This window comes from Micromys minutus, assembly GCF_963924665.1.
Source record: "Micromys minutus genome assembly, chromosome: 3".
NCBI lineage: Eukaryota > Metazoa > Chordata > Mammalia > Rodentia > Muridae > Micromys > Micromys minutus.
The window spans coordinates 67,273,650-67,287,505 of record NC_137972.1 but is presented as its reverse complement, the minus strand read 5'-3'; the positions used below and the strand labels follow the sequence as shown (position 1 = coordinate 67,287,505).

The 13,856-nt window shown below is 42.7% G+C and overlaps 1 protein-coding gene across 3 annotated transcripts in view; it reads right to left on the bottom strand.

Moving 5' to 3' along the window:
* The window catches only part of TARS3 (threonyl-tRNA synthetase 3), a 46,609-nt gene that overhangs the window by 16,117 nt on the left and 16,636 nt on the right, over positions 1–13,856 (bottom strand). For all 3 annotated transcript variants that reach the window (XM_080913846.1, XM_080913847.1, XM_080913848.1), the window contains exons 8-12: positions 12,846–12,924; positions 11,341–11,487; positions 10,372–10,470; positions 3,637–3,803; positions 1,675–1,837 (exon numbers count right to left, since the gene is read on the bottom strand). In XM_080913846.1, the coding sequence (XP_080769972.1) occupies positions 1,675–1,837; positions 3,637–3,803; positions 10,372–10,470; positions 11,341–11,487; positions 12,846–12,924 (655 nt within the window). The remainder of the gene's footprint in view (positions 1–1,674; positions 1,838–3,636; positions 3,804–10,371; positions 10,471–11,340; positions 11,488–12,845; positions 12,925–13,856) is intronic.

Genomic DNA, 13,856 nt, shown 5'->3' with positions numbered 1-13,856 from the left:
AAGATTTGTCTACTTTATTGGACAAATCTATTGGCATGTTATTCATAAATATGTATGGAGTGGACTTGGAACTTCAGGTGCTTTAAAAGGCCTGGTAGCTTTCTAACTAAATATTTAGATTTAGTTTATTTACTTGTTGGTCTGATAAAGTCTTTTGTAATGATAAAAATATAAACCTTACCCCCGAGTATCTGGACCAGTGATGCTTCTCATTCCCAGTGCTGGAAACTGTTTTTCCCGCAGTTTGACCAAAAGCTAACCCACTTGGTCGATCCTCTCAGTGAACCATCTTTGGGTTTAGTTGGCACTCTTTTATTTGTTTCAGTGAGTTTTGCCGTAAAGAGTGCCATGTTAACTCTGTCCCCATAGCAACTTATATGGAGGGCAGGTTTCTTTGGTCCATCGTTTCTAACTCTAATCTGTTGGCCCTGCTGCTTCTGGCACCGTGCCAGTCAGAGCATCCTGGCATGGTGCCCACTGTAGAATAAGGCTGCTTCACCACTGACTTCTGGAACAGGGTTAGGACTCAATAGCTCCTTCCAGCGAACACCCATGATCTACCCTCTTCCACAGAGGTTCTGCTTCCAAAAGTTTCCACCAGCAGCAGCACCAGCCGGGCCAAGCCTTCAGGAACAAACTTGAGGAGGGGTCTAAGAATCAGTAAGTCTTACACTTCCACATCAGTCCAGCACTAAGGGAAGTCATGACAGGAACTTGGAGGCAGGAACTAAAACAGAGGATATGGAGGGTCCTGGCTTGCTCCTCACACAAGCCTGCTTTCTAACAGCATCAGGACCATCATCCCACGCATTGCTCTGTCCACAGGGAGATGCGCCTTCCTAATCAATCATCAACAGGAAAATGCACCACGGGCTTGCCTATGGGTCAGTCTGTCATGGTCACTTTCTCAGGTAACGCTCTATCATCCAAACTGACTCGGGCTTGTGTGAAGGTGACATAAAAATTAGACAGCACACTCATTGTCACCTCATCTTCTCTCTTCAGCTTGCACTAGATATAACTGGGTCTTTTCCTTTTCTAGTCTCCTTAGCAGGAGTTGGGATGCTCTGAATATCCATGGAGACATCCTTTTATGGCAGCACATAATTCGTGGTACATCTGTTTCCATTCATACTGCATGCTTTCTAATTTTATTTTGGATTTCTCCTTTAATCTATGGGTCAATTAGAAGTGTGTTGTTTAGTTCCCAAATATATTTCTGATATTGGCTTTTACAGTAATTTCAGCAGTCAAGAAGTACACTATTTTATCAAATCTTTAAAATTTCCCAAGACTTGTCACAGCATTTCTTGGCACACACCCCACGTGCTGTTGTTCCATAACAGCAGTCAAGTCAAACAGTCTGTAGCATTTGACAGTCACCTCTGCATGGCAACGTTAGTTTTAGATGAAAAGATAAAACTCTAAGTTCTGTGCGGTATATTGTAAAAAGACAGCACAAGCTCCCTTAAAATATCTCACACATGGAACCTGAGTCTATAAAGTAAGTGAAGGAAAATAATAAACCTCATGTCAGAAAATGACTAACCTGTTAACTAAATAAGAGAATCGGCAAAGGTTTCGCTCAGCAACTGTGCAGAGACAAAGGCACACACCGCACAGCACAGCAGAGACTAAGCTCTGAGTGTGCAGATGCTCTCTGTCCTTGCTTACCTGCTCCACCATGCAGAAGATGTGAGCATCATCCTGCTGGAAGCGCCTCACTCGGGTTAAGCCACTTAAAGTTCCTGACAGTTCGTTTCTGTGAAGAACTCCAAAGTCAGCAAATCTAACAGGCATTTCCCGCCAGGATCTTGGGCGATGTGCAAACATTAAACTAGAAAAGACACAGGAACACACTGACTTTACATGATAGGAAACTGATCATCTAAAGACTAAGAAATGAAGTTTCAAGATGTGGGTCTTAGTCAACTGGATTTTTTTTATGATTCTTTTTTATTTATCTTTTTGCCACTAGGGTTCAAACTTTTTGCTTTCCACAGTAAGGATGTGCCATGGATAACTAACTGACAACCTTAGCCCTCTTCTCTTTCTGAGATGGTGCCCCTGACAGGGCTGCTGAATTTCTCCTCAGGGTCCAACAACATTTCCAGCATAATACATGATTCTGTTGTTATAAATGACCATCCACCTATATGTTCCTATGCTCCTCTGAGCTCCATGAGGAAACAGGCTTTGTTCTAACAACTTCTAGCACCAGAAATGAAAAAATGCTCAGCTAAGGACCTCAGCAGATTGAGAGATCAGTGCTCCATAGAAAACACTCTGGCTCCCACATCTCACCCCTGTCCAGCCGCTGTGTTGCCCGATGCTTATTCTGCAGCAGAAAGATACAAAACTGCATTCTCTGCTTTCACACAGCCTTCCCTGAAACCACAGGTACAGCTTGAAACCGTACTTACTAGGAAAGGATTCTGAGAGATTAGTATTGCTTCTGAGAATGTGGGCACAAGCTGGGATTTTTGAGGAGGATGGAGATTATCCACCGCCTGCTTTCAGAACATTCGAGTTGCAAACAATTCTAATTTCTTTTCATCTTTCCTTAAAAAGGAAGAAGGCTTCCCTGAATGTCCAGAGATTTGTTTTAATAGCTGGTTTCTAATACCAATTTACTAGAAATTGTGTATGTTACTAAGAAAAAATAATCTAAAGGTTTTGTGTGTGTGTGTGTGTGTGTTCCTATCTGTTCACTTCTATCTGTAAAATGCATTTATCTTAGAAGGTTATGTTTACACGCCAACTTTATAACAAATACAGTCTCTCATAGACTTCAAAACAGCATTGATTATAGGACATACATTCATTTTATTTCTTAAGAAAGAAAACTTGGTGAGTGTGTGCACGTTTGTGTATGTGCGTATGCCCGTGAGTTACATGTGGGGCCAGAGGCTGGTGACGTTGGGTGTCTTCTTTTATCACAGCCCAGCTTATTCATTGCACATTTAGTTTTTGAGAACAGAGATCTCAAGGAGACTGTAGCTCACTGATTGGCCAGACTGTGCTGCCAATAACTACCCCTTGTCCCAGCGTACTGAGGTTACTGCAGGTATGTGTCTCTATGCGTGCCTTTTCATGTTGATCTTAAGAACACAAGCCCAGGTCCCCATGCTTACACAACAAGCACCTTACCCACTGAGCCCTCTCCCCGGCCCCAGAAAATAATACCACCAATTCTAAGATGTATCACAACTAATAGACATTGAAATGTGCAGGAAAAGGTACTTCTAGAATCATCCATCAGTTGGGACTTTGTGAGACTTGTTACAATCATCCAAACAGTGTGTAATAATTACATATCTTATGAATACATATATATTTGGAGTATAATTAGGAATATAAATATAATGATCTGTAAAATCGAACACACTATTACCCTCTGAGAAGCATAGCTAACATTTCATGCTTGCCAAAGACCAGGCACATTTTAAAAAGGAGCTCTATTCTCTCGAACTAAGCATTGTGGTCACGCTCTTTAGAATTGAGTGGCATGGTAAAATGATTAACAGCTTCCACTCCTCCCGGTACAGAAAATCACTTTTAAAAAGCTAAGCAACAACATGAACAGCTGATTCTTCTATGCACATGTGCAAGGTCCCTTTCATGTTCAACACTCACCAGTGCCCTGGACAGTTCATAGGCTTGAGGGCAAAGGTGTCCTTTTCAACGTCAAAGGTGAACATGTTGTCACTGTAATGCTGCCAATGGCCTGAAGTTTCCCAGAGTTTACTGTTGTACATGTTAGGAGAGAGCACTTCTGTGAAGTTACGCTTGTGATATTCCTCCTTGAAGAAAAACATGGTTGGTGTTTGTTAGGGTTAGAACACAACTCCAGGCAGACTGATACTATGAGCAACTATATTAAAACTTAAGATAATGTCTTCTAGCAATTCTTGTTTTCTCAGGTTCAGGTGACAGGTTTATGGGTGACAGTTCTGTGGATTACGAACATAAAGGGTAAATTTTTCATTAGTATTTTTATTTCACAGCACACCAAAGGACTGCCCTTTGGATATGAAGTATCTCCTATAAGGCTCATGTGTTGCAGGTTTGGTCCACAGCAAGTGGATGCACTGGGAGATGGGGCTGTGACAGAAATGTTCAGAGGCAGGACCTATCTGGAAGAAGTAGGTCCCTGGGATGTCTCCTTGGGGTCTGAATCTTGGGAATCTGGTCCCCTACATCTCTCTTTCAGAACATGTTCTTTTCAAACAGTTCTTGACTGTTTGGAGGTGAGTGGCTTTGATGTTCTCCTTCCACGAAGCACAGCCCTCAAACAGCAGAGCAAGCCAACAGTGGGTGACACCTCTGATGCTGTGAGCCTTAATGAATCCCTCCTCTTTTAAACTGTTTCAGTTATCTTACAGGAAAAAAATCAAACTGATACAATAGGCACAAAGGTTTCAATGCTTTCTAACTTAGTAACAAATTCAATAACATAGTATCACATTTCACCATAACTAAAAACTTAAATGTTCTATGTTCTTAGCAAATGATAGGACCTTTTCTCCTATAATTCAGAAGACCTGAAACTAGTATGATCTGTAAGTCCAAAGAAAAAGAGAAAAGTTAACTCAAAAACCTGTACATGGGTATTTATAGCGAATTATTTACAATTGGCCAAACCTGAAAACAACTGGGAAGAAGATAAATAAGGTGTGGTGTGTCTGAACAGTGGAATGCCATTCAGCAGTAAAGAAGCAGACCTGAAAAACCTGGGCAGATATGTTAAGCAAAATACTTCCAAAAGCCATACAGGTATAATCCCATTATTCACTAATAGTTTATGAACAGAGAATGAATTCACTTTGCCTAAGACCGAGGGTGGGCGGGTGTAGTTCAGCTCAAAATGGGTAGCAAGAAGGAACTGCTGGAGATGATGAAACCGCTCTATATCCTGATGCTGTGGTGGTAAGACAGTTTTGCATGTTATCAAAAAAGTGCACATATCACTGCATGGAACTGTAAAATGAAAAGGTAAGAAGGGTAAGGGGAGAGACAGTGGATGGATGGGCTCCAAGATGCAAGGGAGAATTGTACAGAAGGCGCATCACAGCACTTTATGAGTGATCCATCGACTTCACAGTTGGTCAACCTATACAAACTGAAGTCATCTTACCTAGGAGTGCTGGAGTTTCCCTTGTGTCTGGAAGCATCTGTCCACTCAGCCCACCTGGCTGCCTGCATGACCTTCCACAGAAGTGCAGCTCTGGCTCAGAAGGAACAGGCTTGGCCCACACTGCTTCCACAGAGTTCTCTGTACTTACCACCACATGTCCCTAGTTCCCTGGCCTCACCTGGGCAGACAAGGGCTCAGCAGCAAGCCAGAAGCTTAGTGCTACTGGACTGGAAGATAGTCTGAGAGGCAGCCTGGCATCACCCGAATAGTGACTCACAAAAACAGAGGCTCAGAAAGGAGAGCTCAGGAAAATGAAGGTAGAAGCAAATGCAGTGGAGTGAACAGTGTAACACTCCTCTTACAAAAGATACAGTGTACGTAAAGAGACAGGAAAAAAACAAGATCTACTATGTAAATGACAGCATATAAGAGCTGCTTTGCTTATATTAAAAATGATACACACTTTCAGAAAGTCTGTAAAAGGTTAAATATCCTTTGGTTTCAGTTCTGAGCAGCCCAGAAAGTAGAGCATTGGTTCCAGACACTGGGGAGGAAGGAGAGGTGTCAGTGAGGAAAGAAAGTCTGCTGTTGGCTGGTGATGGCTGTACACCAATATAAACAAGATCAGTGAGAAGGGGCCATAAGCGCAAAATGTCTTAATTGTCAATATGGATGCTATGTCTATTTTACCACAGAACAACCTTACTGAGGTACAACTTACATGCAAGCAAGTTTGGTTTTCGATATATAATCCAGCAACGTTTGAAGGTTACTTTCTTATTCAGGACCTTACTCCTTTTAGACAAAGAGTGGTCTGTTAGACAAACACAATGCCCAGCCTTTTTACAGCTGGTACTTTCTGTCGCTATTAAGAAGGTTGAGAACAGGAGGCTGCGTTTGGCTCCCGCCAGCCATTGCAGCACATTGCAGTGCACAGAGACAGTGCCGGGCCAAGTGAGAGCTGGGGCAAGCGAGAGGTGGAGCAAGTACCACCCAAAAATCAAAGGCAAGCATCCTGGCTTACCCATTGGTGTTGCCAGAAAGAAACTAGAGGACATGTGGAACAACCCTGCTGCAGATGACAAGCAGCCCTATGAGAAGAAGGCCGCCAAGTTGAAGGAGAAGTACGAGAAGGACATTGCTGCCTACAGAGCTGAAGGAAAACCTGACTTGGTGAAAACGGAGTGGTCAAGGTTGAAGAGAGCAAGAAAAAGAAAAAAGAGGAAAATGATGAGGAGGATGAGGAAGAGGAGGAAGATGAAGATGAAGATAATGATAAATAAGTTGGTTCTAGCAAAGTTTTTTTTTCTTGTTTAAAAAGCATTTAACCCCTGTACACAACTCACTCCTTTCAAAGAAAGAAACTGAAATGTAAGGCTGTGTAAGATTTGTTTTTAAACTATACAGTGTCCTTTTTTTGTATAGTTAATACACTACCGAATGTGTCTTTAGATAGCCCTGTCCTGGTGGTATTTCAAAGTCTGGGGTTCACAATATCAACTCTACCAATATATGAACATGGGAGATCTTTCATTACAAATCCAAGAATCTTGTCTCAAAATAAAATTAAGCAATGCATCCAAATTCTATGACTCACCCCAGGCAACAAAAGAGGAAAGTATGGGAACAAACAAACAATTTTTACCTTATATGGTGCTGTGCATCTTTAATATTCAGAAATAAGAGAGTGAGACAGGAGAACTACAAGTCTGAGACTAGGCTGGATGTAGCAAGACTCAAGATTAATTTAAAAATAAATAAAAATATGCATGGCCTAGCAACTGTAGCTTTAGAAAATATCAAGGACAAAATTACAATTATTTAGTTATCTTAAGTGGTTTTACCTTCTACTCCAGAACTGAGCCACACTTCATTCCCTAAAGAAGGGCAAGTACTGACAACAAGCGAAGGACAGAGAAACATGAGGAAAGAAAGCCAAAAGGGAAGCTCATCTCAAAGCTTCCTCACCAGGAGGGCACAGGAGGCAGTAAAGAGCGGACAGGAAAGCGCGGCTGCTAACCATCACCTCACTCGAGGGTGAACGCAGAGAACTGCCACTATTAGGCCAACAGAAAATGGTCTCTTTAAGGAATGTGGCTATTCTCTCTCTGTCCCCAGTCTCTCTGAAGGTGGGGTAAATAGCAGACCATCAGTTTGGTGGTGAACTTCAGCGTGGTTGACTCCATTTGACTTAGAAGCGAGTCTAAGCAACTGTCTTGTGATTTGTATCTACCAAAAGTGAGCAGTTCTGAGCACTAAAGAACAAGAACATTCTTGGTGGACAGTGTATAGTGTCTCTAAACCAGACGCGATCTAAACACTGACAGGAGACTGACTGTCACGTATTGACCTACAAGAAGTAGCGCCTGAAATAATGCCCTCAACCCCTATCATAGTTCCACAGCTTGACTGAATCTCAGAGACAACGCTGAAAAAACAACCCAGAAAAACAAAACAAGTACTGTGTGATTCCACTTTCATGAAGCTTACACAGGCAAAGCTAATCTGTGTTGACAGATGTCAGCACAGGGAAAACCAGGTCGGGGCAGGGACAATAGGGTGACATCAGAATCTCTATAGCTGGTCTCCATCAGGTACCTCCTACCCTCCCTTACCCGTTCTGAAAGGAAGTATCTACCATATCCTTTTTCTCCATCATCCTTTTCATAATGTGGGGTAAGAGGGAGGTGGACAGGAGTTGTCTTATATCTTCCGTCCACAGATCTGAAGATAGAGAGGGAATGTACTTGCTTCCAAGGATTCTTATCTGCACTTGGACCAGATCTTATGGGACCCTCACTGATGTGTCAACCAAATGAGACTTGGAATAGTTAGCTTCACAGTGGTAGAACAAAGGAGAGGGGCAGAGCAGACTCTCTTGGTCTTTTGCAGCTCATGACAGACACAGATTTATCAGCCTGTATAACGGAGACACGGAGAACCATATCTTTCCAACAGGATAAAGGCAAACTACATTGATCGTGTTAGACCATGAGCAAAAGCAGCTTGGAGAGAAAAGAGTTAATCTGATCTTCTAACTCTCAGGTCATATGCATAGTCCATCACCAAGGGAAGTCAGGGCAATGACTCAAGGCAGGAACTTAGAGGTAGGAACTGAAGCAGAGTCCATGAAGGAGTACTGGCTTACTGGCTTGTTCAGCTGCTTTCTGATAGAACCTAAGACCTGCCCGGGGATGGCCCCATCTACAGTGGGTTGGGCCCTCCCTCCCACATCTATCATCAACCAAGAAACTGCCCACAACAGGGTAATCTGAAGAAAGCATTTTCTCTGTTGAGGTTCCTTCTTCCCAAATGATTCCACCTTGGTCAAGTAGATAGACAGACAGACAAACAGACAGACAGACAAATCAGGACACAGAATAATAATCATTTTCCATCTTGGCAGAGGGAGAACACCCACTGGAAGACAGTCACATTCTCTACAGTTATTCTATACATTATATATGGGGCATAATTAAAAATAATTAGAGGAGAAAAGAGTTAAAATGACATGACTGAAAATTAGGATTAAAATGAGCTGGGGTTTCTGGCCATGGTGACACTTGCTGTAACCTCAGCACTTGGACACTGGAGCTAATCCAGAGATCATTGCATACATAGCAAGTTCAGGGTTAGCCTGGGCTACACAAGCCCCTTTTTTAAAAAGAAAAAAAAAAAAAAAAAAACCACAAGGAAGCAGCTGAGATCATTGGAAGTTCTTTTATGCATCATAAAGCCCATTACTTCATACAAGGGTATCTGGGAATTTAAAGGCTCAGCTGTTACCTTAGCATTAGAGACCACTGGGGTTGTGTATTTAAATGCTTTCCAGTGCAGCAACTCACACCATCAGCCATGACTGTCTTGTATCTATAAAAGATAAAAGATCCCTTTTAAGACCACCATAAATGCTTTCTGTTTATTCTCCACCGTCCATACCTAACTTGGAGTTTCAGGTACCAGACTGTGCTGACTGTAGGAAAAAGCTCAAGACAACTGCAGTGAGTACCCACTGTCACCTACGAGTCTCCAGAACCTTCAGTGAGTCTGCAGGCCTCAGTCCCCTGCCCCTGTCCTACTCCCTCACAGTGGCTGTCCTTAATGGAAGGAATGCAGGCTGAGAGCTAGTCCACAGAGGTCCGCCTCCACCTCCAGAGGTACAGCACAAGAAGGGAAGGAAGGGAAGGAAGAGCTGCAGTTTCAGGGTGATCCAGAACATTCCAGGAACGTCCCTTTTCTCAGAAAACTCCTGAAGAAAGCCATCCTTTAATGAGAGTTAGGGAGAAATGAGCACAAGGAAGACAGGCTCAGGAAAGAAGGATGCCAGCATCTGAGACACTAAGAGAGTAACCAGGGTGAAGAAAGGCAGCGGGCGTGGTGCTAAGGAAGACAGCACAGAGTCTAAGCATGGAGAGGGGTCTGCAGAGAGGGCACAGATGGGAAGAATACACTTACTGCGCCAACCGGAACCTCTGCATATAACCTACAGTGAGCATAGCAATGTTTGGACAGGCTCTGAGACCATCAGTACATAGAAATCAGGCAGCAAACAAGCACACAGCACATTACCCACCAATGGGTATGTTCTGAGAAATGCACCGAAGAGCATTTCATTGTGGGAACATGAGAGTCCCCACACAAACTAAGAAAGTCACAGGAACCGAATCCTATGGGACGGTGAGGCGACCCACTGTAGTCTGGACAACTCACTCCTAAGGTATCACTGCAGATACATAGTCTGCTGTTGACTGAAACACCACACAATTACAGTTACACACTGCAAGACTGTGACTGCTACAGGAAACACTGATGTTCCAGCAGTTCAAGTGGCCCACCTCTGAACAGTATCTTCATGGTCCTGACCCTGCAACACTATCGGGGGTCAGACACTGTACTCCTGGAGATGCCGGGTATACAGTCACTCTGTAGTGAGCACAAGGCAGCAGATGTTGGCCATCTTTGAGAAGCACTGCCTCTCAGAGCAGCATTCTGTGCCACAGAATATCTACACTCAGCAGAACGCTCGGATTCCACATCCTTAGAGACTTAAGACAATGCCTGTGTTTTATGAAACTCAAGAAAGCAAACAAACTCCATGCCATTAGCATTTTGTCTTTAGTTTCAAAATTCTTATATTACTAAATTTTAAGGGAAATGCTATTGCTTTTGAGCAAAGGTAGTAAGATGTACAAAGTTGACAAATAAGAATACAATGTTTCTGGGATGGAACTTACTCGTATAAAATCCATAAGTGTATTGTAAATGAATGCTCCTCTTGGGAGGAAAAAGCAGCTTCCGGGGCTCAGGTCATGGAAGAAGAAAAGTTCTTGTTCCTAAGAAGAAATAATCATTGTATTTCAGATTTCATCTCTTGCTTAATGTGTATCGTACCTGAAGTGACAGTCATAAGATGTCGCGTCACTTCATCCTCCTCTCACCCATCCCGCGTCCCTCAGTGTTTAGATCAATAGTGTATACAATACGATAGCACATGTAAAATTATTATTCATCTTTACGAAGACTTAGCCTGGAGCTTGGTTTTTCTGTTATCTTTTGTTATTCACTACTAATTTCTTAGTATAAATCCATAGCTAATTGAGTAAGTGTTCTTCATACATTTAGAATCTAGGCCTCCTATGGGGACAACATAGCAAGGTGAGAAAGAAAAGTCCATTGCAGAAGGCAGGCTTCAAGGGATGTGACCCTTCTACGGTGCCACCCTAAGAGTGCCCTGTGCACAGGGCGTCTCTTAGCAACCCTGACACCTACTCCTCAAGACAGATATGAACAGTTTTGTAAATGAATGCTTTGTCCGTCATGTGTACACCTCGATCCTGGCTGGGCGGAGAACGGGATCTTAGGACCACCTACTTTCAAATCTTATCTTCTTTGTCCACATCCTGCTGCCTCCTAAATGTGTGCACATCATCAAGTAAGAACAAATTTTAATAATAACTTATACATGACAAAAATAACCTTTCACAAGAAAAAAGATTTAAAAACTCTGGCCAAAGATAGAAAATGGAAGCTGGTTAGAAGACGTAAATTCAGAGTGTGGGCATGGAAGACATTAATAGCCAGCAGTGAGTATTAACAGAACAGCACACAAGAGAGAAGGGGAAACATTACTTGTCAGGCTTTGTTCTGTGCAGTGCAGCCTCGGCCAACAAAGGCACGCCTGTGGGATGAGGGCGGGGGCGTACCTTCCCGATTTTCCTATGGTCTCGGCTCTTGGCTTCCTCTTGGAATTTCTCCCAGTCTTTCATCATTTTGCTGTCAGGAAAGGATATCCCATAGATCCTCTGCAATGTCTCCATCTCAGGGTTCCCTTCCCAGTACGTTGAGGAGTTCTAAACATCAATAAGATACTGGTTTAAAAACAAAAACAAAAAACAAACAAACCTTTGGCAGTAAGACTACTCTTCAACATGTCTGCCCACAATGCTTAGCTACAGATCTCTGTGTAGTGTTTGGAAGAGTCTTAAAATGAATCTAATGAAAACTTCCCATCCAAATTATAGCACTGATCACCAAATCAGGCAGAGTCTGCTGTGGGTTCCAGGAGTGAAAGAGGCAGGGAGTGGGGAGGAGGGAAGACTGAGGAGCAACTGTGACCACCAAGCTGGACCCAGACAAGGACAGAGGTTCATGTTGTACCTCTGACCTGTGGCTTGTGTTGACGAGCATCACAGGGGATGTATAACTAAGTCCTTGAGAGACAAAGGTCCAGAAAGGTTGGGGCTTCAAAGTCAGCCCGGTTCCTTGTGACTGCTGGCACAGTGCTCACACTCAAGTTGCCCTTCTGTTTGCCTGAAGTTCATTATCCTTACATGCAGAAAGACTGTTTATTCTCATTGGGCAGTTCAACAAATCCACAGTCCAGCTGTCCTTGGTGTCTGTTGAGGGTCAGTTATAGCTCCAGCAGACACCTAAGTCCACAGACACTGGAGTCTCATATAAAATTATAAGATGGTGCATTATTACAAAATGGTGTGTTTGCATATGATCTGTACAAGCCTCCTGCACATCTTAAGCCATCTCTAGAGTACCTAATGCAAAAGCGATGCTGTGTCTATGTTTGTTGCAGCGTACTGCTTAGGAAATAATGACACCACCAACCACTACCATTCCCAACCCCCACATGCACAAAGTCTATGCATCTTCAGCAGAGGCACTGTTTGCTTTTTAGATATTTTTATCAGGGAGTTGATTAAATACATGTATGTGAAACTGTGAATACAGGGGAACATCTAAATAAGAAACACTACTTAAAACCCAAATGAAGGGTTTGAGGGATGGCTCTGTAGTTACAAGCTCTTGTTCTTGCTTAGGATCTGAGTTCAGTTCCTAGCACCCACATCAGGAATAACTTCAGGGGATTTGACATTTCTGGCCTCTGTAAGGACACACACACACATACACACACACACACACACACACACACACACACACACACACATACACACACACTAAAGATAAATCTTTAAGAAATGGCCATATAAAAAGATATGCGTTATAGTATTTAGAATAAGATTAAATGATAATAAAAGCTATACAGTGTTTTAATTATCAAGATTCTAAAACATATTACATTTAGTGAAATAAAGTGTTTTAAAATACCATCATGTTCAGGCTGTAGAAGTCATGAATAAAATCTCTTATCTAGTTTACCTTGTTTGTTATATTCATAAATTTAAAAAATCCTTACCTTGAAAATTTTTATGGCTTTAATTTTTCCAGTGTGTCTTACGTGGGGACCTTTACAAAGGTCAATTAATGGACCGCACCTATAATGAAAGATTTAAGACATACCCAGACATAGTTACAGCTTTTTGGACTGCTCATTATAAGCCCCATTATCATATTGTCCCAGTTAGCAATAACTATCAATTAGACACAGCCTAGAATCACCTAAAAGAGCATCTCAACTGAGTAATTGTCTTTATCGGGTTGGTCAGTGGAACATCTGTGAAGGATTGTCTGATTGTCCTAATTAAGATGGGAGTGTCCAGCATGGCACATGGCACGGCAATACTTTTGTAGGCAGTTTGTGGACTGTGTAAGAAGTTAGCAGAGAACAAGTCAGAATAAAGGTTGCCTGCCTGCCTGCCTTCCTACCTCCTTCCTTCCTTCCTTCCTTCCTTCCTTCCTTCCTTCCTTCCTTCCTTCCTTCCTTGTTTCATTGTCTCCTGTGTTTGTTTGCTTGCTTGCTTGTTTGTTTAAGGCAAGGTCTCTGTGCAGTCCTGGCTGCCTCGGACAGTGTGCAGACCAGGCTGGCCTTGAGATCACAGAGCTCTGCCTCCCTTCTGCATGGTGTCTGCTTCAAGCACTTGCTTGGGTTCCTGCCCTTACTTTTCTCAATGACTGACTGTGACTCACAGATGTAAGCCAAATAAATAAACCACTCTCCCCACTAACTTGCTGTTGCTCAGAGTGTTTTATCACAGGAACAGAAAAATGACCAGGACACATATTTTTAAGTGAAAGCTTGCACTTTTCTATACATATGGGACACTTAGAGTCAAGGAGGGAAGCAACTTATACAGCCTCAGCTCACAGATGGTTCTCTTTATGCCAACAGCACAAAAGACTGGAAGACACTGCATATGTACCAACATTCACTTTAAAACTGTCCCATCACTGTGATAAACCAAAAAGTCAATCTCTGTTCCCACCAGAACTCAGGGCAGCTGCTGTTGAGCTCCAAGTCCCCACTGAC